Here is a 26,256-nt window from a genome sequence, read left to right on the forward strand (position 1 = left end):
CTGTCGAACTCTGGAAACTGTACCGAATTTCAGAACTATTTATTTAATCCACTAAAGAACCCATGGCGTAACGGATAAAGTAATTGGTTAACTACAGTTCTAAATGACACTAATCTGGAGATTGAATGTTGAAATCCTCAGAGTAAGAATACAAATGCGAATTACTTAAAACTTCTAGCCAGCCATGGCTTGCGGAACAAAAGCATGTTGTCCCCATGGATTGAATATAGGGTTTCGTTCGAAATTCCGTGCAGATTCCCAAGATCGAGAAGATACACCTGAAGAAAGTCGGTCACATCGGCCGAAACATTGTGAGAATAACATATAATATGAAAAGTGTAGTTCGAATGATCCAAATGATAAATATTATCACTCTTCGTCTCAAAAATTCAGAAACGTGAAGATGATAACCCGACGAAAATACGATTTCAAACTTGAGCATAACAAGCAGATAACGACACTTATGGAAATGTGTTAACGTATCTAAAGATTCTGTTTGAAACTTAAACGTGACAGACCATCTCGGTTACTTAGATTTAAAAAAATATTTTAAAAATGCCGAGCCCGAATTTAGAATTGCCGAAACTCCTCTATTAATCAAGAGATTGATCTCTGTAGATATGTTTATAAATATATATTTATCTCATTATATCTACACGAATAAATGCGAAAGTGATCTTCATTGATCACACCATGAAGATGTTCTCTGTTATTTAAATCAATAATACAATGTAGAGGTTTTGAATAATGTATATATTTCTATATATACATTATTTCAAACAACTACACATCAAAACACTGATGATGAAAAAGTGTTAAAGCCACGATTTCCCTTATATATATAATCTTACACAGATTGGCAAACCTACTCGCGCACTCGATGTCGACGGATATTTTGCAAGTGTTCTTGTGTTTTTTTTTCCAGGCAATTTGTCCTGAACTAATTTTGTTTCCATTTGTGATTTTTCTGTTTACTCAGTTAAGATCAAAATAAAGTTCAGTAAGTCCTCTGATGGCAGAGTGTATCAAGATGTGAGGGCTGACCGGGACAACTTCATAGATTTCATATAAGAAATCCCTTTGTATTCTATTTTTAAAAAGAATGTGCTGTTCTATATCACATCTGATATAACTGATTGCTTAATCGTTTTGAGAGTTTCATAGGTCCAAGAAATTACAATAGAAACCAAACAGCCAGCCGTGATACACCCTTGAATGTGCCAACATCATTGCTCACAGAAATTACCATTCCAATTGCTTTCAACAAAATAGATGCTTTGAAACTAAAGCCGTCTTCAAAACTACTCGCAACCACTACAAAAGTAGTACAGAAAATGCGAAAATGTTCTATGTTCAATTCGTTAAATCTAAAGTGACTGGACAGGTTCTCACAAGTTTTAGAGAATAAGAAGAAGTAATTCCATCCATTATCAATGGACGAGAAATGAGCTCCTCAGCACCCAATAAAGTCAAACATTTTTTTAAAACTTTGCATAAAACAAACTCTTTGCGACCCCCCCTCCCATGATGTAAAACACTCTGAGCCACATTCATATATCTGTCCAGGATATTACTAAACTTGTCAAGAACCTTAATGTCAGAAATGTTGACGCCAATAAATCCATTGATTATATGTTATATTACAGTCAGCACGCCAGGTGTTAATCTTGCAGGACGAAATCTGTATTGTATCTCACTAAATAGATTGTTTTTGTCGTGGTGGTTTTCAACTTCTTGATTAACCACAGATTCAAACAACGTATTCATGGTGCAGAGGATGCTGATTGGTCTTTGAAATACAGATCTCCCACTCTCGTATTTTCAACTACTGAGCAGACTGGCGAAGTGATTCACTGTAACAACGAGAATAATTTCTCTTTAAACAACGATTGAATAGCTTTGTAAGGACAGGAGCTAGTTTCAATTGCATCTTTTTTTAGCACTATGATTAAAATATTACCAGAATCACTCGCCATACTTTTCTTAATATTTTCTGTCAGCTTCTTTGTGTGGATATATTGCCTTAGTCTTTTATGGGTTTCATTTGGCAACCGACTCTGAAAATAGAATTTTCGTGTGGCTTCTTTGAACTTGTTCAAGTATGCTCTAAATATTCAGACCATGTGCCATATCTTCCTGCAGTGAGAAGGAGATTAATATTGGGTTAAAGTTAAATTTTTTAAAAAAATTAGTAACGTTAATTTCTTACTTTCAAGTTGAATCTGACTCAATATGGGTCTCATTTATGGCTTAAATAGAATCTGTCAATATACAAGATGGCGCTAAAAAAGAGAGAAATTTGAGGTTGTAAATTTTATTATTTACATTATATTTTCGACAATAAAACTGACAGAGACTGGTTAATTTCGATGACACTTTATTTGGCAAAGCTGAGACATTTGTTTTGGATAGACCTAGGCGATCCATCTATCAAGCCTTTGCCTCCTGTCTTTTGAGTTAATTTATTGCTTACTTTCTGAAGCGACTCGATCGGGGAATGCTGGCAAGACAATTTTTAACATGACGGCGTGCTCCTCTTTTAAGGGCACTGGTTTGATTCCCCTTGTGCCACATCTTTCTGCGGTGATAAGGAAGTAAATAACATTAACAACTTCAAGCTTAATTTGAGGCAAGAAAACATCTATTTAGAAGCTAACACAAAGCAAACTATCGAACAAACGACGAAATACCAAACTAAAATCAAGTTTACGATCTGCAAATTCAAGCAAAAGCGTTTGCTATAATCGTCGGTGATAGATTTCTGAGCGATTGCTAAAATTCACTCTTCGATGAAGGGGGGGGGCTAAAATTATTTCTTGTTTCACGAACTTACTTGACGGAAAATTTTTACTTAAAGTAACTTTTTTTATACACAGCACATTACTTTCTTATAAAAAGTTCTCCTTGGCTGAATATGTATAACGTGACGACTTATCCAAAGAAAATTTGGAGTTTTAAATTTTGAATTTGAAATTTTAATTATTTCTGATCGCCACATATCGGTATCTGTAAATTATTTTTTGTTATTACTTCATATTAACAAAAATATCAGATTTTTATAAAAAGCATTAGATTGTTTATGAAATTATCAGATTCTTTTAATGAAATTACTAATGTTTGTTTGTTTGTTTTTTTGAAAAAATGACCAATTCTCTTGCAAAATTACAGAATTCTTTAAAAAAATTACAAAATTCTTACAATTTTTTCCAGATCTTTTTTACAAAAATATTAAACATTATTGGAAGCAGTAGTGGCAGTTAATGTGATTCTCACATATCGACTACTAACTGGACAAAATCTCTAATCAGTAATTTCTCTCAGCCAATTAGCCAATTCCAATGCGTACTATAAAAGCTAACACACAGCTTTTTGTCCTCTTTTTCTGTTCTTAACCAGACAACACACGTATGTGTGCGTCACAGGAAACATAACACTTCTAAACATAACCCCCGATGAAGCACACATACGCCGTTCGACGAACGCATGTATGCAAAAGTTTGTAGATATATACGCTCCCTCACTAAATACACCTTGCTAAACGAATGTATATACACATAAGTCCATACATACGCTCTCATTAACAAAACAGTCACACGAATATGCACGTATATATCTTCATGCCCAGCTATTTGCACGTACGGCGATATTTGAAGCAAAAATGTGTGCTCAATTTACAAAGCCACAATTCGCTGTTGCATAGAGTATTGTTGTCACATCTGGGCTGGTGCATCTACCATTAATCCCTCACTCTTAGACAGAGTCCAAAAGAAGAGGTAAAATTTAATAGGTTCCGCATTATCGGCCAAGCTCAAACTTCTTTCACATCGCCGCAATATTGTATCCCTGTGCCTGTTTTACAAATACTTTAATGGGATGTGCTCTGATGAACTCACAACACTTGTGCCCCCTCAACGTACATAATCTTGACTAAGCCGACAAGCAGTAAAATCTCAACCTTGTTGAAGTTCCTATATACGGGAAAGCCTTTTACTTTTTTTTTACATAGGCATCACCACTTATCAAGGCCAAGAGGCCACTCGATGATAAGGGTCAAAGAGTGTACCGTAGAAATTGGACAATATAGTAATCGTTAGTAAGGGAAATTCGGTAAATTTGTTAACTTATATGGAACGGCTCATCAAGAACTTGTTTACGTTAGACTTGAAGACAACCATATTGTAGTCAGCTGGAAAGCAGGAAAACGGAAGACAATTCCATAGGCGTGCAGTTCTAAGAAAGAAGCTTTGTTCATGGAATCTACGATTAGGTTTAGACAAAGATAAAGAGTGGGAGTAATTGTTGATAGTGTTTTCTGCTAGACGAGTGTTTCTTGAGAAAGTTTGGTGATGGGGCCCATAGATTGGAGCTCAGTCGAGCACTTGCCATGAGAATAACAATAAAGCAGAGACAAACTCGTAACATCTCTTCTGTGAGAAAGAGGTTGCAGGGAAGAGAAAAGGATATCCCCTACGAGGCTACGAAGTCTATTTTGAACTCTATCTAATAGTTTCTTCTCTCAGACTGATAGACTTTGGAATTCACTCCCTGCTTCCTGCTTTCTTAACTGTCCTAACCTGCAGAAGTTTAATGTGATGTGAACAGACATTTTGCTGTCTAACTTCCCCACAGATCCTTGTTAGACACTATCTCAAATGGTAGCTCCTTACGTCCATATGCTTTGTTTGTGGTGAAAAAGAGTAAAAAGAGTTCTTCTCACACGAAAAACATTTCCTTCATCCAGGAACGTTATTTAAACATTTTGAACACCCCGTTTTTACTATTACCCCATTTTTATTGTTTTAACAAGTTGTTGAATAAATCAGTTAATTTTGTATGGAAAGCTTTTGTAATTCTTTCACTTGTTATTGCCTTCACTTCTACAATATCAATGATCCACCCTATTTAAATTACATTCTTATCAGTTACGTCGGATCACCAGCTTATGGCATAGTCCCTGGCCTTGGTAGTGGCCATTTTAGCGACGAGGGCGTCTTTAAGTATTACCAAGAACCACAGAAACATTTAATAAATGGGCAATGTTTAACCATTGTAATTTCATATACTCGTCTTAACAGCAGTCAAATAGCGTAACGATTAGAAGCTTGATGCCGTTGCCAGTCTAGCCACATAGCTGCACTGAAGAGCTGTGATACAACGAAACAGTTTGTTTGTGGACTACTATATATATATATATATATATATATATATATATATATATATATATATATATATATATATATATATATATGCTTAAAAAATAGAAATAAATAAAACATTGAAAGAAAAGAAGGGCCAGCGGGTAGGAATGCTACTTAAAACATAAACAGAGTTTTGTAAATTAAAAAATAAAAATGGAGAAAAACGAAATTTTTTACTAAAACATTTGTACGATAGGTAAAAAATGTTGAAGTCATTTTTATTAATAATCATGGAAATATTCATACTGTAAGCACGCGTTTAACTAATGAAAGTTTAGTGAATAGTCACAAGGCACGATGTTTATAGTGTGATTATACGTGTGTAAGTGTTTGAGTATTTGGTAGCGTGGTATTGCGTATGTGTCTGCCTAGGTTTATATTGTTCTTGTTAATGCGTGTATAGCCGTTAGTGGCAATTTGTTTCTGTTCGCCTCATTGTTGCTAGTGTGTAGGATTTTGCGCGTGAGATGATGATTGGTAACAAAGTCATTGAATCCTTTTCTTTTGCGACTTGTCTCTCTTGGCCCAAGGGCACCGGGGTGGGTAAGCGGCGTTCCCGGGTTCTTCCGTGCAAATGGAGCCGGTGAAGTATTCTGGAGAAAACTGAATTTTGTTGACCGGATTTTATAGAAATTTCTAAGTTCATACTATCTTACTACTTCCACATAGACGTGTTACTTTTAGAAGGATTTTCATTTGTTGAAAATACTTTGCGTTAACACTTTGCCGAGGAACTTTCTTGCTTTAGGAAATGAGGAGGAAAGCGAATCCCACCGAAGCGAGGGATTTGCTTTTTTAGCGTTCGTAAGAGTCAATTCGTGATTAAGTCGCAACAGCACTACTGAATTGCTTGTATACTGATTAAATTCTTATATTCTGTTTAAAACCTTCCGCTTATATTTTCTGATCATTTTCAGCATGTTCCACCAATTTACTCAACGAAAATATATTTGTTTAGTCGCAGTTTTTTTCTTTCAATTGTAGAAAAATAAACCACATTTAAACTAAATTAATGGAAAAAAAAATCAATACAAAATATGTTCTGAAAAAAAAACAAACATTTTTTAACTAAAAAATGCTTTTTGTACAGTAGAATTCTGGGATACAGTTGCCCCAGGATACGGTTTTTTAGGTTATGATGTGGAATACGATATTTTCCGGACCCTGGTTACGGTATTTACCCCGCATTACGGTGTTATTTAAAATGCTATTTGATTATACACGTGTATATTACATACTGTACTGTATTTTATTACCCATTTTTAATGTGTACTGTATAAAATTTTGCTTAGGCTCCGCCATACGGCGATTACTTCAACCTCGGAACGGATTAATGCCGTATCCCGGAGTTCTGCTGTATAGGTTTTAACTTAAAAATGAGTTTCATGCCACGCTAAGGGAAATATCAGTTTCAGTGAAAAAAAATAAAGGCGAGAACATTTTGGGGCAATAAATCACAGAAAATTAATGTCATCTGAAATGAAAATAAAACAATAAAAAGCGGTGATCGTTTTGTCTGCGTTCACATGAAATTCAAACTACCGACCTATTTTTTTTTTTTATCTTAATGAGCAAATTTTGTGAAGTACAAACGAAAGAAGAAAGTTTTTCTTCTATGTTGTTCGCATAAATTTCCGAGGAAAACAAAGCTATCCGATTGGATCATAGCAGCAGGCGTCTTCCTTTCTTCACTGATAGCTGTAATACTGGATATACATAAAAGTAATAGAAAGAAAGAAAAAATCATAACTTTGTTCTTCAATGTCTCATATTCTTTGTTGCTTTATTCTTTTTCAACAGGACGTTAGCTTCCCTTTGCCCACTCCATAGAGGGGCGAACAAAGACACCTTCTAAAACACAGCTTGTGAACCCAATCAGTTCACAGGCCAAAGAAACAAAAATTCTGTTTACATTGGGGCGGGGGTGGGGCGGGGGGTGGAGCGGCGGTGGTGCTAGGGCGCGCGCCCCAATGTAAACAGAATTTTTAAAAGGTAAATGTCGACGCGTTAATTAAGGAAAAACGGTTAATTAAACTGCAGAAGCACCTGTTAATGGAATACCCCCTCCCCCCCCAAAAAAAAGAACGAAAAACATAAAAATGTGTTTGGTGCTTTCACGCTCGTGAAAACTATTTTTTGATCAATTAAAAAAACGCATTAAAAAGTACGTAAGACGAAAAAAAAAAAAAAAAAAATGAACCACATTTTTTTTTAACTTTCTTATTTGAAAGATTCCTACGCAATGTGATCGGACGCGAAGAAAAACACTACCGAAGTCGGTGAAATGGTACAAAATAGTCTCAAGGTCTAGGGGTTCATACAATGCAAACGGTAAATTTGCAGCGAGTTTGATTATCAGATTTGTTGTCAGCAATCTCGAATACCCCTAAAAAACAAATTAAAGCGGTCGGCGTTCTGTTGTAGCGTAAGGTAACATTTACCATGTAAATAAATAAATATTTTATAATTTTAGTATAACAATTTGTCGTTTTTTGTGAATAATTAAAAGGACTTTTTTATAAGTTAAAATTAAAAATACCGCCTTTTTGCGTTTTTTTTTCTTTACATAGGGATCACCACTTATCAAGGCCCGTAAGCCACTCGGGGATAAGGGTTATTTTGTGTACGATAATCAATGGGATAATATCGTAGTAATAGTTGGTATTGGATTGATTTAGGCACAGATAAAGAGTGGGGGAAATTACTGACAGTGGTTTTAGCCAGACGAGTGTTTATAATGAAGGATTGGCAAGGGGGACCAGAGATTGGAGCTCAGACGAGCACTTGCCATGGAAATAACGATAAAACAAAGACATGCTCGCAACATCTCTTCTGTGGGAGAGAGGTTGCAGGGAAGAGAAGAGAGCATCCCCCACTAAGCCACGAAGTCTATTTTGTACTTTGTCAAGGCAGGATAGGCTGTTTTTGAAGCTCCAGTCCAGGTGTGGCAGCAGTACTCCATCTTTGGACGTACTTGGCTTTTATACAGATAGAGAATTGCATCAGTAATATCTTCTGGAGCGGTAGAAGGATCCTACCATTTTCCCAACGGCCCGGGCAAAAGATTTTATATACGTGTTCCATTTCAGATCAGGAGTAAAGGTCAAAACCAGGAGCTTGTCAAAACATGGAGCCTCCCCAAGACGAGAGCCATCCATTTCAATTGATGCTAGATGAGGAACAGAGCGTTGATGATGTAAAGTTAGGAGCTTGGTTTTAGATGCATTAAAAGTAACCAACCATCTCTTCCCACACTGAACGACGCGCTCAAGATCAGAGGAGAGGAAATCAGAGAGAGCTTTGTCATTTACGGCCTTTGATGTGCTGACATAGATGGTCGAGTCATCAGCATAGATGTCAACGAATGAATTATGTGTTTTGAGAGATTATTGATGTAGATCAGGAAGAAAGTTGGGCCGAGGATGGACCCCTGGGAGACTCCAGCATTAATACTGTGAGCCTCTGATTTCTGCCCATCAACCACTACTCTTATGAACCTATCAGAGAGAAATGATTTAATGATTGAGAAAACATTTCCAGTAATACCGTAGCTGGAAATCTTGTGAAGTAGGCCTTTATGCCATACCTTATCGAAGGCCTTCGATATGTCAAGAGCAATTGCCCTAGAAAGGAAGCCTTTGTTGGGAGATTCACTAATCCTATGTGATATAACTGTTAGCACATCAGCTGTAGATCTAGCAGAACGGAAACCATATTGCATGTCACTAAGAAGGTTATTTCTGTTGAGGTAGTTGACTATTTCTTTATTTAATATGGATTCCAGTAACTTACTCATGACACACAAGAGACTTATTGGTATGTACTGAGAGGGGGATGATTTATCACCTGAATTCTTAAATACAGGCCATACTGACGAGGTTTTCCAGGGTGTTGGAAAGCACTTCTTGTAAGGCAACGCTTAAACAGTTTTGTAAGTATGGGGGCAAGTTCTGATCGAAGCTTTTTCAACACTATAATTGGAATGCCGTCTGGGCCAGTTGCTTTACTGGAATCTAGGTTCTTGATTAGTTTGGCGACCTCGTGCACAGATATTTGTATGTTGGATAAGGTGTTGTCTGTTGTAGGAGGAAATACGTGGAGTTGATGCCCTTCGTCACATAGGGTAGAGTTAGCTGCAAAGTTCTTGGCGAATAGTTTGGCCTTGTCTGATGCTGATGAGATGACCTCAGGTCCATTGATGATCGTTGGGGTGGAAGAGTACGTCTAAAAAATTCTTTTAACGAGAAAAGTCAACAAAACTCTTTCTAAAGGAAAGACAGTATTAAAAAAAAAAAGTCGCTGTTACCAACACTTTTGAAAATGAAGAACTTACTTCGAAGAGACTAGGCATGGCAAAAAAGTTAAAGAAAAGCAAGTTAAAAAAAAACTTGCTTTTCTTTCACTTTTTTGCTTCGAAATAAGTTCTCCATTTTCAAAAGTGTTGGTAACAGCGACTTTTTATTTTATTTTTTTTATTTTTTTTTTAACGAATTAAAATCTATTAAAATCCATTATTTTTTAGTAACTCCCCCCCCCCGAAAGATAAAAGCCTAAATTTTATCATATGAAAAGCAGAATAATATAAACTTTTTTTTTACTATTTTTAATAGAATTTAAAATTTTTAATTTTCCAAAATCATACCATTTTTTGGTCATTTTTGTCTCAATCGTTAAAACATTAAAATATTTTTAAAAAGATTTTGGAGCCAATATTTTTTTTTTGTCTAAATAAAACTTAGGATGATTTGCTATAAGAATATGTAAAAATATTATAATATAAGTACCTGAATTTCAAAAAATTCCAACTTGTTATATTACTCTATAGGTTTGAGTAGCGAAATTAAAACACAAAATTTAATTATAGTTTAAAATTAAGTATGGATGCTTGGAGGGGACTAAATAAACTATATTTAGCCAAGTATTTTTAACGTTTGATTTGATGATTAAGTGAAAGGTTTAATTCTTTTTTCATAAGCGATATATATATATATATATATATATATATATATATATATATATATATATATATATGTGTGTGTGTGTGTGTGTGTGTGTGTGTGTGTGTGTGTGTGTGTGTGTGTGTGTGTGTGTGTGTTGCTTATATAACCCCGAAGTTAAGTAACGATGAGGCTAGCCAATACCAGATGGGTGATTATTTTGGGAATGTTAGGCGCCGTATGTGTATGTGTTGAAAAAAAAAACTCCCGCATCTTCTATCACGGTTGGACCATGATAGGTGAATAAACAAGAAATTGCCGGAATAAATTATCGTATTTTTAGCAAAATGCGTAGTTATTTATCTATTTTTTTCTTTTTTTGGTATCGATTCTTCAAAACGTTTCATATTTAATCGTATATTAGCAATATTGGGCTCACTAAAAGAAAATTATTAATTTATTTTTCAAAGATTTAAAAGTAGTGATTTCGCAAGAATAATGAATTACATATATTTTTTTTTACATGGCGGTCACCACTTATCAAGGCCCGAAGGCCACTCAGGGATAAGGGTTATTACGTGTGCAGTAATCAATAAGATAGTATTGTAGTAATCATTAGTATTGGGTTTGATAGAGTGTCTTACTTAAGGGGACGGTTTGTCAGGAGTTTGTTTATGTTGGACTTGAAGACGTCCAAGTTGTAGTCAGGTGGGAAACAGGCAAGCGGCAGAGAGTTCAACTGGCATGCAGTTCTAAGAAAGAAGCTTTGCTCATGGAATCTACGTTTGGATTTAGGCACAAATAAAGAGTGGGGGAAAATCATTGACAGTAGTTTCAGCTAGACGGATGTTTCTCGTGAAAGATTGGCGAGAGGGGACGAGGGATTGGAGCTCAGACGAGCACCTGCCATGGAAATAACGATAAAACAAAGACAGGCTCGCAACGTCTCTTCTGTGGGAGAGAGATTGCAGGGAAGAAAAAAGGGCATCCTCCACTAAACCAAGAAGTCTATTTTGTACTTTGTCAAGGCAGGATAGGCTGTTTTTAGAAGCTCTTGCCCAGATGTGGCAGCAGTACTCCATCCTTGGACGTACTTGGCTTTTATACAGATAGAGAATTGCATTAGTAGTGAGATATCTTCTGGAGCGGTAGAAGGATCCTGCCATTTTCCCAGCGTCCCTGGCAACAGATTTGATGTACGTGTTCCATTTCAGATCAGGAGTAAAGGTAAAACCCAGAAGCTTGTCAAAACATGGAGCCTCCCTAAGACGAGAGCCATCCATTTCAATTGATGCCAGATGGGGACAGAGCGTTGATGATGTAAAGATAGAAGCTTGGTTTTGGATGTATTAAAAGTGACCAGCCATCTTTTCCCCCATTGTACCACGCGCTCAAGATCAGAAGATAATATTTGTTATTTACATATTCAACGAAATTTACTCTTCAAAACACAAAAGATGAAAAATAAAACACATTCATAATTTGGATTTTCAACCTTAAAATCTGACACGTGCGCAAGTGTTGTTTTTTTTTTTTGTTTGTTTGTTTGTTTGTTTTATCTTTAATCCTCACCCTCCCCACAATACAATATATTGCCCTCAGTTTCTGCTGATTATTTTAAGCATATTTGTACCCACAAATAAAGAGGGGATGTTTAAGGTAAAAAAAAAAACTATATATAAATATCGATTATGAAAAAAGTACAATATTATAAAGTTAATTCTTCACTTAATAATCGGTGAAAATTTTGTATTGATTGGATAATTACTTGATTTTTGGTAGATTTTAAAGAAAGACTCTGTCAAAAAATACTTACTTTTTCCTTTCGTTTTGGCCGTGCCTATAAAAGACGAAAGCGATGTGCTGATTTAATTGCATTTTACTTGAGTATCTATGTATTTATATATGTGCGTATAATTGCTTTAAATATCTGCAATAATTTGACTTGACTAAGTTCTATTTTTTTCTTACGAAGGTGTTAAAAAAAGTAAATATTAAAGTTTAAGCTATTCTTATTTAAAATACTTTTCTTAACAATAATGAAGCAATAATTGTAAATGATTGCAAACGCACTAATGTATTACACACCCCACTGTCCAAAACGAAAACGCTTTTAAATTATTTGGATTACTATCTTGGTTGTTATTTTTACAGCGTTTCGGCCGATGTAACCTCTGATCTTCTCCAGGTGCATCTTTTTAAAAATTTGTTCGTATAAATTTCCGACGAAAACATGTTTTACTTTAATTAAAAAGATTTCTGGAGGGATTATCTTCTTCCGGATTGTCCTTCCGATTAAGTTCAGACTGTTTACTACATCATGTTCTCCTTAGTGATGTTGTGAAGTGCAGTTTGGAGGCAGTCAAGTCTCCCTCACAATTCGAACCATCGGTCAAGGTAACAGTAAGCACACTGACGGTATTACTATTTTCACTTTCCAAAACGAAAACGTTTTTATATTATTTATATCGTTTGGATTTCTATTCTTATCTTAGTTGTAATATTCACAACGTTTCGGCCGATGTAACCTCCGATCTTCTTCCAGTTCGGCTTTTCTAAATGTGGGAACCTAATAATCGAACCAAGTAATCTTTATGTTGAACTTAAGAACTTGTACAGAATTTCGAACTGAACCTTTCATTTAATCCATATGGGAAGTTTGTTCTCATTCCATCAGCCATGACAGTGGAGAAGTATTAATTTTTATAGATTGCTAGTTATTATCAACTGCAGTAAAAGTAACATTCAACCTCCAGAATTGTGATAATACCGTTGGTTGGTTGGTTGGTGATGACAGTGGTAGTGGCAATGCTACTGCTAATGATGATGATGACGCTTTAGTAAATGCTCAATTAACCGTAGTGCTTGTATAAATGGAATCTGGTTTAGATGAGTCACTAACGAGGGGGAAGGAGTATAAGACAGTTGATAATCCGCCCACGTTGTGTGGAGGGGAAATGTGGTCATCTACGCACTTTAACGAAATGCGACGTATATTACTTTTTAACAGAGAGAAACACTGCAAAGGAAATAGTATTCTGAAACACAAAGGAAATAGAATGCATGGCGCAAGGAAGCAAAAGAGGAAACATTAATAACATTAATAAACTCATATTTATTTGGAGTGAGGTTCACAGGAGAAAATATACAGGTGTATCAAAAAGAATTAAAGGTGAAAGTTTGTCTTTATATTTTGGTTGTGCCTTGTTGCGTTTATGCGTAAAATGTGCGCCTGGGTGTGCGTGAGGGGATGTATTTGATTCTAAGAAGAATGAAAGATGGCTATTGATCTTAGCCTTGAAAAGATCAAGGCTTTAGGTAGGAGGAAAACAGTCAGTCCGAAGAGAATACCACCACCTTGTAGATCTTGGACAGAAGCTAATGAAAAAAGAAGTATTACAATGAAGGTATTAAAACAGCGAATTGATGGAGACCGCTAGACCAACGAGTCAAACAAAGAAATCAAGTAATAGTTAAGGCAATTCTAAAGAACACATGCCCATATAAAATATTTATAAAAAGGATTGAAACTAGCAACATCACGTTTGTTGTGAGAGAAGTTGCAGCGAAGAAAGGGTAGAGCCAATCAAATTACAGATATGTTTCTATGCCTTATCAAGAACCTTCAAATGGGACAGATATTTGCCAGCCTAAATATGACAACAGTACTGCATACATGATCTGATAGTAGATTTGCAGAAATAGAGAATAGCCTCAAGTGTGAGAAAGATCGATAGAGAAAACCTATTTTACGAAAAGCATAAATAGTATATGAACTCCAAGAAAAAATTGACAAGAAAGACCAAGAAGTTTTAGAGTCGATTTCTCATTGAGAGCAAAGCCATCAATGAGAATCTCGGAAAGAAAAGGGACACGCCTGCGATTGAAAGACAATAGCCGAGTCTTAACAGAGTTAAAAGAAACAAGCCATTTCTTACCCCAATTCATAACTGAACCCAGATCAACTTCTATACCAGCTACATATTTCAACTCATCAGATATTAGTTTTCTAGATAATATTTTCTGGAAAGTCATTTATACAGAGAAGAAACAGTGTTGGACCTACAATAGAGCTCTGAGGAACACCGTTTTTTTTTTTTTATCTAAAAATAAATAAATAAATAGACACCATCCAGAATGACTCGCAAGCTTCGATCAGCAAGAAAATACCTAATTATGACAAAAACTTTACCACAAATACTATAACTTCCAAGTTTATATTGAAGGCCTTTGAAATGTCAAGCGCAATGACCTTGCCCTCTCCTGAATTATTTATAAACCAACAGATCCGCTCAGTTACAACAGTTAATAGATCAGCTGTTGAACGAAAAACACGGAAGTCATATTAAACATCATTAAAGAGACCCAGAATTTCCAGAAAATCAACAAGCTTGCCGTTAATCAACCTTTCATAAACTTTGCTAACAACAGAAAGAAGACTAACAGGACGATACTTAGTTGGGTCAGACCGACCACCAACATTTTCAAAGATAGAGACAAGAAAGGACTACTTCCAATAAGAAGGGAAACGAGGCTGAGAAAAACAGATATTGAATAATTTCAAGAGGATAGAAGAAAGTTTAGAGGTATAACGCTTGAGAACAACAACAGAAACTAAACCATATTCAGTAATAATAGCCGTCGTAATAATAATAATAAAAAAAAAACTACTTGTCAAAAGTAAACGAACATTTTTTTCCAGGCGCAGGAGGGAATGCTAAAAAAAATACCAGTCAAATTTAAGAAAACGAAAAGAAACTGACTCTTGAGTTTGAAGAAAAATATTTGTTTCCCTTTTTATATGCCTATTTAATTTTTTAAATAGTAAAGGACAATTACAACAAATTATTATCGCACCCCCCAAAACAAGTTGATATTGAAATCGAGATTTTTTTGTGTGTGAGTGTGGTTTAGAAATCTTATAATCTTGTAGTTTTAAAAGAAGGAATAACACTGAAAAAAGACACAAGTTCGTTTTTAATTGGGGGCGGTGTATAAATCCAGCTCCCTTAATAGGGGCACACTATATTGAAACAATAATAATAATTGCTCCAGTCTTTAACGATTTCTTCTTCACGAAATACCGATTACAAGTGTTTAAGTTACAATATCGATATACTTGCGTATAGCAATGTTGTTGATTACAATGTATTTAGTTATATGATCTACCAGCAGGGCTACCCAGCGTTGACCGGGGCCATAAAAGTAAATAAAAAAGTGTTTATTTGTAAATGAAGCCAATTGAATAATCCAACTGCTTCATTTACAAATAAACACTTTTTTGTTTACTTTCATAGCCCCAGTTGACAGACACAGATTGCGTGAATATATCGATGGAAATCAGGTTGCTCGAATGCCGTGCCTAAATTACCTGAATAAAGAATCGCAGCAATCGTCTTGCGTTTTATTGTCCTTTATTTGTCATAGATAATAAAACCGCGTCCCTTTACTTTATTCATAGACGGTTTAAAACAGAAAAAATTATATACATACATAAGCTTTCCTTTTTAATCCCCAGAAATAATGGATACTCTTTGTGAGCGTGATTGCGTCAGGAGTCTGCAGCGAAACAATAATTGTGCAATCACCAACTGTGTCTCTCTGAAACGCAATTTATTGGTGTTAATTCCGAGTTTCCGACGTCTACAGGGTGGTCAAAAAGTCAGGTAACATGTTAAAGGTAGAATAAACAATATGATCCATTATAATCTCTATTCGTTTAATATTATTTGTTTAAATATTTGAGTGTAATATATAAACTTTAATTTTAAATGACGAAATGGACGACAATTAACAAAATAAACATATTTCATGTTTGTTTCATTTTATATTTCAATGTATGGTACTTAAATATACGTGTATTGCTAATATCGTTTTTCTTTAAAATGTTACCTGACTTTTTGACCACCCTGTATATTCTATTTTAAGCTATCAAATCTTAGTAGTGATAGTGTGTGTGTGTGTGTATGTGTGTGTGTGTGTGTGTGTGTGTGTGTGTGTGTGTGTGTGTGTGTGTGTGTGTGTGTGCAGATGCGTGTTGTATATGTGCGCCCTTGTGTAAAAATAAGCATTAGTAAATGTAATATACGCCTCGGCCACCCCTGTTAGCGCTATTTTTTTTTAATGTGTCCATTTTAAGAAAACAAAAAGTTTTTTTTTTTTTTTAATTACATTTTCACCCCAAACAAGGCAAATTGCCACTTTGGTGTAGGGGGCTACTATCAGGGGCAACAACTACTGGGGTACTATGTAGGGATTTGGGCAGCAAGATGTCGGTTCACGTTACACTCGAACTTCTGCACGTCAGTACTGTTGGGGAAGCAGGGACCTGGAATGGAATTCCAGAGTCTAGCGGTTCTGGGGAAGAAACTATTGGAGTAAAAAGATCTTCTACATCTAGGGATCTCTACAGTGTGGGGGTGGGATTTAGCAGCCTGTCGGGTTTGTCGAGGGTGCTCACGTCGTGGGGGCACAAGTGTCTGCAGTTCGTCAGAGCATTCACCACTAAAATACTTGTGGAAAAGGCAGAGGGATGCAACATTTCGTCGATGGGACAGGGGCTGAAGCTTAGATGACAGTTTAGGGCCTATCAGGTTTGCGACTCTCTTTTGAACCTTGTCAAGGAGCGAGAGACTAGTAGCAGATGCACCAGCCCAGATGTGGCAGCAATACTCCATACATGGGCGACTGGTGGCCTTATAGAGGTACAGGATACTTTCGGGTGTTAGTAGTTTTCTAGCACGGTAGAGAGAGCCCACCTTTCTTGCAGCGGCCCTGGCAATGCCTTCAATGTAATTGTTCCAACTCATGTTTACTGTGAACGTTAGGCCAAGGAGTTTGAAAGATGGACTCTCAGATAAAGAGTCGTCGGCCATTGCTATGGGTGGTAGAGAGGGTTTCTTGTAATTATTGAATGAAACTAGTTTAGTCTTGGCAGCATTGAACGCGACCAACCACTTTTGTCCCCATTCCACTACAGATTGGAGGTCATCCTCTAGTGTTTCTGCCATTTCTTTAGAAATGTGTTCATTCGTCTTCTTGTCGTGCCTGCCATAGAGTGTAGTGTCATCAGCATATATACCCATCTCAGAGGCAATTTTGTCGGGGAGGTCATTATGAATATCAGGAACAATAGAGGTTCAAGGATAGAACCCTGAGGCACCCCCGCATTTATATCATATTGTTTAGATGTACGACCGTCGAGGACAACCTGGATTTTTCAATACTTGTGTAATGTGACCGTCACACTTTAACCATGTCGTTACATTTTAACCACTCAGACCTACACGCTGTCTAGTACTTCGTCGCAAAAGAACAAAAAAAAAAAGAAAAAAAAGGAAAGAGATAAAAATCCGACTTGGCATTTTTTAAAAGTGCACATGAAATGTATTTATTCGCGGTTCTTCCAGCGATAACGCATTTCATTATCTTTCAAAAAGTCTTTTCGCACACCCATGTGTTTTACAACACAATGCTATATATAATATGTGCTTTTTAAAAATCTCCCTCCCCACCACCTAACGCCGGCCATAGCCAACGCCTTCTCTCCCTCGACTTCACGCCTCCATCTTCCACGGTAACTTTTTTCTCTTTTTTCTGCTCGACCACGTGCTGTTCTTTTCTCTCCTTTTCCCCCCTCTTTCCCCTAACGTCAGTGCGTGAACACCTGCTTCATTTGCATACGCACTAAGACAGTTGCTGCTGCTAATATTTTCACTAGTCAGCTATCCTACGGCTGCTGCTGCTGCTGCTGCTTTTCTCACACGCCCGCCATACATGCTATGTTACACTCGTGATTAAATGTAATAAAATTATATTTTACTTGGATTATCATTACTAAATTTGATTAATTAACATTGTATGGACGAAGTAAAAAATTATAAGTAAAAACAGAATGCAATTTTCTTTTTTATTCTCGAAAAAGAAGAGGGGAATAAAGCTACATAATCCGTACCTTGCTTAAAAGTGAATATTTGTTTCTTGGAATAGTGTTCTGTAATGTAATATCAATTTATTTTTGTTTGAAAGTGTGGGTTTACTATTGTTATAAATGATAATTGCTGGTTTTATGACTGTTTAAGGAAGATTTATTAAGCAGCCATATAAAATTCAAGCGTGTCAACAAATCCACTAGTAACATTTTATATAGGCAACATATTGCATAGGTTAAACAAATTATTGTACTCCCTGTTGTGATATCCAATTAGTTTGAAGAAATGTATAGGATAATATCTATAAATAATTGCTTATCAACTTTTTATTTAAATGATATTTAAAAAAAATGACAATCCATGTAATCATTTACTTTATAAAAGATTGTGGTATTTTTCACTTAAACATCTGTGTATTTGTAAATTAAGAAAGCCTTTTTAATTCAAGACATTTTTTTTAAATAATGAATAATATAAATAACGTAAATAATTTAAAATTTAAATTAAATCCATCGAATCAGCACGGAAAACACTAAATCAATTGTTCTAGACTCAAGCAAATTTGAATGCATTTAAGTTTTAGTTTTGGTAGCTATTTTGAATTATAAAGCACCAAAACTGCTAGAATACCACTGAATTGGTTTACTTCACATAGTTTAGTAATTCATTTCTTACATTGAGAAGAATCTATTAAACAGCCAGGAGTATCCACTTAGGCCTCTTGTAACATTTCATAAAGGGAACATACTAAATAGATTTTTCTAAGCACAATATTGTATCTCCTATTGTAATATCAAAGTAACTTTCGTTATTGTTACCGCCATTCCGTATTATCTTATGTAGGAATGATCATGAATTTCAACAATTTCTTAATAATAAGATTATTTGGTTGTCGTCTGTTTGACAAAATATAAACAAATATATACATCAAATGGACAAGGACGTTAAAACTTTCGGATACTGAACCCCTAAATTGTAAAGCTATATAAAAGAATTGCGTATTTTTAGTACACCATAACCACAATTTCACGTTTTTTACGTTCTTCAGATAACATGACATACATTTAGATATGAATTCTGTTTGTTTTTAATCACTTCCGGTTTTCGTTTAATTAATTTTTCTACCAACTAATTTTCCCAGTCGATAATGTAATAATTCATCTAAAAAAATTTTTTTTTTATTTAATTCGTGTTTTTTAAATTATTTTATTGCGATAATTGCAGTTATTTAATATTTATATATTTGTTTGTTATGCGATTTCCTGTGAATTATTAACTTTTTACATTTGTGATGTTTTTCTTTGTGTGATCAAAGTGGGACGGCTCTCATTTTCTTAATTTTTAATTCTGGTTTAAATAAATCTCAAATTTTGTTGTTATGTAATTATCTTGACCTTGTGCTATTTTCATTTTTGTTTTTATAGATCTATTTATTATTAGAAGTTATTATCAATTATTGTTATATTTCGTCTTTAATTATATGTTATTCTTACTATACTGAATGACTTATTTATTATAATTTATTATATAATTGTTATTATTTTTTAAAAATTCATTCTACATGTTTATTATTAATCTCGACTCATTTAGCTCAGAAGATGTATGTTTACATATCTACATTTTGCAATAAATTCATATTCTAAGAGTTGCACATATGCTTAAAGTTTATTATCTTATATGTTTCCCCTAGACAATTCCTTTTGTTTACGCTACAAGCTAATGCTTCTTTTATGATTTCCCATTTTTTATGTTAATACATATGCTTTCGCCTTTTCGTTTTTGGTGAGTTTCATAAGGTTATCATGTAGTAGGTGAACATGGCTTTGAATGTGACCTGTTACCCCGATGTACACTTTTCCTCGTTGTTGGGGTACTGACGCGTAGTGGCTCTGTATAACATATCAGGCACTTCTTCCCCAGAGAGCAGTTGGTCCTGTGTGTATAATTGCATAAGTGGGTTCTATTTTCAGTGTTTGTTTGGTTTTGTTGTTGTTGTTGTTGTTGTTGTTGCTGCTGTTGCTGTTGTTGTTGTTGTTGTTGTTGTTGTTGGTGGTGGTGGTATTTATAGTTTTATTAATGGTTTTGTTATAGTTATTTGATATTTTAAGCTGTGTTTTCTTATATTAAAACAAACTAACCGATAATACCTGGTGTGGTATTAATCTTGGCCGGGCTATATCGGTTTCCTTCGAAGAAGGAAGTTTATTGTGAATATCAAATCCATAAGTGAAACACAGCTGCATGTATATCTCCATCATAGCAAGATGATATACAACATATCACAATGATTTTTTTTCCATCCGGTATTGACCAGACTACGCGTCGCTTAACTTCAGCAATCTAACAAAAAAAAAAAAAAAAGAGGAAAAAAAATGGCTTGTCCACGGGATTATGTTGCACATTTACGTTTGCTTATAGCTGGCATGTTATCAGTGCTGCAATAACTGACTTTAATAGCGTTCCTGCTTTTTCATTTTTTTAAGTGTGTCGTCTCTAATAATATATTTATTTATTAGTTTAAAGACTAATATACTTAGTGCAATTGTTTCGCTATTGTGGTATAAAGTCTGGGTTAAGGATGTTGTCCAACAGAAGCTTTGCAAACGACTATATTTTGAACACATATATAAATAGTATCAAAAACATATACTGGAAATAATAGTAGGAAATGAAAGGCATAAAATACTTTCAGACATAGAAATGCAAACTCATACCAGCTAGAAAACAGGATATGATGATAGTAAACAACAACAACAATAATAATAATAATAATAATAATAATAATAATAATAATAATAATAATAATAATAATAAACATCTAAAAAGTAGTGTTTTCCTTTCCGCCTGATAATACGGCGAAGCTGCATAAGGGATGGACAGGAACATAACTAAGTAAATACTAACTAAGCAAATGTGCTAAGAAACATAACTGAGTAAATACACGGAACTGGAAGGAATATCGAACTTGAAAACTAAGATAATAGCAATTGTAGGAGTATTAGGGATAATTATGAAAAACTTGGAAAAAATACGAGAAAGGAAAGAAGTTGATAACACTATATGTCATATTTTTTACTCACTAGGAGTAGTCACAAAGGTCATCATCAAAGATTTATCTTGTAGAACAACTTGTGGCGATCTCTTGAGTTTGAATGACAAATTATTATTATTATTATTATTATTATTATTATTATTATTATTATTATTATTATTATTATTATCATCATCATCATCAAAATCGCAAAGGTCGAATTTTCATTTCAGTCTGCATCAACTGCTCATGCTTCCAGCTGTTCCATGAGATGCCGCGATGTGGTACATTTGACTTGGTATGGTAGCGCCCGTTCAGGTAGGTGGCCCAACAATTGGTGAACCACCAGCCGCCGTTCCATTTCTTAGCGCAGTTCTCGTACGAGTGCCGGTCGTTGTCGCGGTCAATTGTGCTGAAAGGAGCGTAATTGTGCAGGTAGAGTCCGTTGCGAGCTGTGCCCGAATAACTGGATACGTGGATACGGAATTTATCCCGTTCTCCGTCCAGCTTGAAATGGGTGTACCTGGCGTAGGCAAAAGCGCGATTGAAATCCCACAGTTCAACGCGAAGTTCGTATTGATTCTGGTTGGTCAGCAGGAAGATATAATTGTTGCCTAACCAGAACTCTTTGGAGACGTGTCCGAATCCATCGCGATAATCCGTCCAGTTACGGAAAAAGTTCTCTGTGCCATCTGTGCGACGTTGCAGTGTGATCCAGCCGCCGCCATCTGTCTCCATGTCGCACCAAACCTTTATAGAACAGGAAAGCGCTGGAGGTTGGATGTAATATTCACCGCTTTTGTCGTAACCGGCCTTTTTTAAGGCACCACAATCTGAAATGTAAAATAATTTTTAATCATTTATTTATTTACTAGTATACTGACCCATTTGGCATAACGGTAAAAATGTTCGCTAATTGGCCGGGAGACCAGGGTTCAATCCTTGATCAATACACTCACAAAAAAACTTAGAAATAGCACTTGAATCAACTTCTTGCTAACCACTTAGCATTATAAGGTGAGGGTCAAGGGTAAGTGAAATAATCATCGAAAAAAAAGTGTCGCCCTACCCTACATCTCAATGTAGTAGCCAATGAAAAGGGAGTCTTCGGGTCGCCCTCGACTACGGTCGACAAATTTACATTTTTCTTTACTAGTATACTTGAAACAACAGGAATGGCGGTATATTTGTTTCATTGCTTTCCAACTTACCTACAATTTTTATAATTATACTAGCTGCATATACCTGGCGTTGTCGGTTAAAAAAACATATTGCCGGCTGATGGTTTAGTCACATACTATTTAATATATACACCAAATATCCTAAGTTGTTACGATTTTCCTGAAAGTTGGCCAGATTTCGAGGTTTGGGAAACATAAAACATAGTCATGTTCATCTATAAAATTCAAACAGGGAAATAACTCATAGATTAAATGAAAACTTACTTACGTTTTTAAACACAGTTGATGTTGGTTATTCTAATAATTAAAAATATATTAAATTTAAAATAAATAAAATAAATCACTTTATATAATATTTCTAAATAGAATACTTAAAACAATCCTGTTACTAATTTCCATTAAAAATTTAGGACTAATTATTAGAACAGACTTCCTTTAATGTATTATGCAAATGAGATAACCTCTTGAATGTTGCTTCTTTTTAAATAAATAGTATATATAGAACTCATGTAAGAATAAAAGTATATAAGAGTCCGTTTTCGGTATTAAAATCTATTTTTTCCTGCTTTTAAATTTAAAAAAAGTGTTTTACTTTTCAAGATTATATAAAAATTATGTTATGCGGTAAGTTTCACATTCATGCAAACAAGGAAAATGTTAGAATCGTACATATAGAAATTATGCGAAACCTGTAATTAAAAAAAATGTAGAAATATATTTTTTATAATTTTGTGTGTGTGTGAAAATATTAAATAAACAATGCTTAATTCAATGATAATATCGGCAGTTCGAGAAATTAATTTTTCTTGGAGTTATATCGAGTTCATTAATACGTACATTACTGGCTTTTTTTTCGTAATATTCCTGTAAAAATTTAATAATTTTTTAAATTGTTACGGAAAAAGAGCTTAAAATGAAAATAAAATAAATTCTCCGCTCAAAATAAGAAATGGGGGGGGAGTCAAATTCTCCGCTGTGTTAGTAATTAAAAACTAAAACAAATTCTCAAAATGAAAAGAAATGTTAGATTCTCCGCTCAAATACCAATATAACAAATGGGAGAGACAAAAAAATTAAATTCGCTAAAACAAATTATTTTTTACTTGTAAACTGGTTTATTAATTGTAGAAAACAAAACAAAAAAAAAACGGGAGAAAAAAAGGAGCTCAAAATGAAAGAAAAATAAAACAAATTATTTTTACAATTGTAGCCATCCGTATTATAAGATTTGTGTGACGTCACTTCCAATGTAAATAAAGAAGTGCACAGCGTCAGGATAACCAACAAAAGATAGTACTTATGCAGAGAAGGTACCGTGCTGAAATAATACCGTTATTTAGAAAGCTATTCTTAACATGGGGAGGGAGTTTTGCATCTATTCTATACTTTCACCTAACAATTTAATAAACAAAAATATATAGTATGTATGCATAGAAAATACCGTGCTGAAATAATGTTATTTAGAAAGACATTCTTAACATGGGGATGGTATTTTGTAACTATTCTGTCCTTTCACCTAACAATTTAAAAACAAAACATGGTACTTATGCAGAGAAGCTACCCTGCTGAAATAATGACGTTATTATTTAGAAAGCCATTCTTAACATGGGATAGGGGTGTTTTGTAACTATTCTGAACTTTCACCTAACAATTTAATAAACAAAAGTTAAACTTAAGCAGACAAGAAACATTACTGAAGCATTAACATTATTTAGAAAGTCATTCTTAACATGGAGAGGGAGCTGTACTTTCGGTGCTAATGCAGAGAGTGATCCGGGCTATTTTTTAAATCGTATTTCCACGTTTAATTAAAGTTTTATGATATGTTTTTTATTCAATTGTAAGGTTAAAGTACAGATTAGGTAAAACCCCCTCCCCTCCCCATGTTAAGAATGGCTTTTAAAATAATAACGTAATTATTTCAGCAGGGATCACTCTCTGCATGAATACCGATTAACGTTTTGTTCTTTGCTTTTTTACCGTATTTTTTGTTTTGTTTTTTCAAGAAAACCTTTTTTAACAAAGATTGAAAGTGCACGCTTTTTCTTTTTTTTTTACAGAAATTGTTTTTATATAAGAAAATATGAATGCTTTTAAAGAAATTGGGTACTCGTGCACTTATTGATCCGTGCTGAAATAATAACTTTATTATTTAAAAAGCCATTCTTAACATTGGGAGAAGAGGGTGTTTTGTACCTATTCTGTACTTAAACTTTACAATTGAATAAAAAAAAACGGTAAATTTTTAGATTAGGTCCACCTCCACAAATTTCTTTTAAATTACGACTTTTGAAGGTTTTCGACTATGCTGAATACGGAAATCGCATTGAAATTTTGCAGAAAGCAATACTAATACTTCAGTCAGCTGATGCTGATGCTATCATTAATTTTGATATATACAAAAGTATCTCCTTTTATGCTACACACAATAAAAGGGCTACGTGCACGTTTAGATACTGAACCAGACATTATATTAGAGACAAGTAGGTACTGGATGCTGGGAAGAAAATGAAATAGGTAAAAAAAAAACCCACATAAATAAGTGTAGTGTCTCCTTTTATCCCCCTCTCACTCTCTCTCTCTTTCTCTCTCTCTCTCTCTCTCTCTCTCTCCCTCTGGTTCTATATTCATATTACGCTTGTGACAAACCTCTCCTTCTAATTATATTTAGAGTGAGTTTGTGACATAATTTGCGGCCGATGCGAATTTGCGAAAAGAAAGAAAGAAAGAAAACAAGATAGGCATTTTAGTTTTCTTTTTTTTTAACAAAAAATATAAATAAACTTTCGTCTCTCTCCCTCCTCCCCCTCTCTCTCTCTCTCTCTCTCTCTTTGTCACACACACACATACATACACGCACGCACGCGCGCACACACACACACACACACACACACACACACACACACACACACACACACACACACACACACACACTTTTCTACTTTTTTCTTTCATTCTTCCTCTCTCTCTTTTTCACTACTAACGGTGGCAAATTTGACCTAAAATAAAATGTTCTATTTATGTTTAGAACAGTTATTGGTAAAAAAAAAAAAGGAGCATTTCTCTTGCTATCCCCCCCCCCTGTGCACGAATCAGGTTGACTCATGGCATATGAATTTTAAAGTAGTTTTTTTTTATCCGGTCCATAACAAATCCGGTGATGTAAGTTTTATAAGTGTATCCTATGTAGTTTCTTATATTTTGCCATGTAAACATACATGCAGAAAAACCGACTCTCGTAATGGATTAAGAATATCAAATGGAATATCCTCTTAGTGCAATGGACACGAACACAGACTATGAATTCATATGAGCCGAGTTCAAATCCAGCTGGATCTTTCTTATTTATTTATACTGCGATTTCATTGGAGGCCCTAACCGTTCCCTGCTAGGCTTAAAAAGTCAACTTAATTACAATTATAGATTTTCAATAGACATTGTGTTTTGACATCAATCAGGTCGGGAATTCTTCTTGGGTTCTCCTCTCACGTTATTCCAAGAAGTGTCATTTGAATATTTCGACTTCGGGACAAGATCAAAGTGTAGTATCTGTTCCTCAGATGCTGCACTTCTATTTCTTGTTCTCTTTCGGTGGAGGAGAAATCCTTCACGACTGAGACAATTTTTATTTTTGTACCTTTTCTCCACGTTAAAAAACGACCCTGGTGTCTAACTCTGTCCCGTGGGGAGGCATAGTAAATAGGTACATATATGTGCGCTACTACTCTAGATGTATGGCAGTTTAAGCAGGAGGTAATGTAACAGTCACATGACAAAGATCTATTTTCTCTTGTATGAACATGCAACCTCTTATGTATCAATACGTTGTTATTTGGTTAGCAAAAACAGGCATATCTAAACTCGCATAATGACACAGGCGATAAACCATTATTGCGCATGCGTACTGAAAACATTTCTTAATTTTCACCCAACTATTTCAGGGACAACGGCAAATGAATTCTAGTCGAGACACTAAAT

At 34.9% G+C, this 26,256-nt stretch overlaps 2 protein-coding genes across 2 annotated transcripts in view; one reads left to right on the forward strand and one right to left on the reverse strand.

Annotated features, from left to right (window-relative positions):
* LOC145292716 (nose resistant to fluoxetine protein 6-like) overlaps positions 1-698 on the forward strand; it is a 90,710-nt gene extending 90,012 nt beyond the window's left edge. Inside the window, exon 15 of the mRNA XM_080138754.1 lies at positions 1-698. This exon is cut by the window's left edge and continues 516 nt beyond it. The gene's annotated coding sequence lies outside the window, so the exon portion shown is untranslated.
* A 12,532-nt stretch (positions 699-13,230) lies between these two features.
* LOC145292737 (fibrinogen C domain-containing protein 1-like) overlaps positions 13,231-26,256 on the reverse strand; it is a 118,871-nt gene continuing 105,845 nt past the window's right edge. The window contains exon 2 of the mRNA XM_080138777.1: positions 13,231-21,930. Coding sequence (XP_079994903.1) covers positions 21,299-21,930 — 632 coding nt within the window. The 3' untranslated portion in view covers positions 13,231-21,298. The remainder of the gene's footprint in view (positions 21,931-26,256) is intronic.

This window comes from Euprymna scolopes, chromosome 2, assembly GCF_053919585.1.
Source record: "Euprymna scolopes isolate OS-2025 chromosome 2, ASM5391958v1, whole genome shotgun sequence".
Lineage (NCBI taxonomy): Eukaryota > Metazoa > Mollusca > Cephalopoda > Sepiida > Sepiolidae > Euprymna > Euprymna scolopes.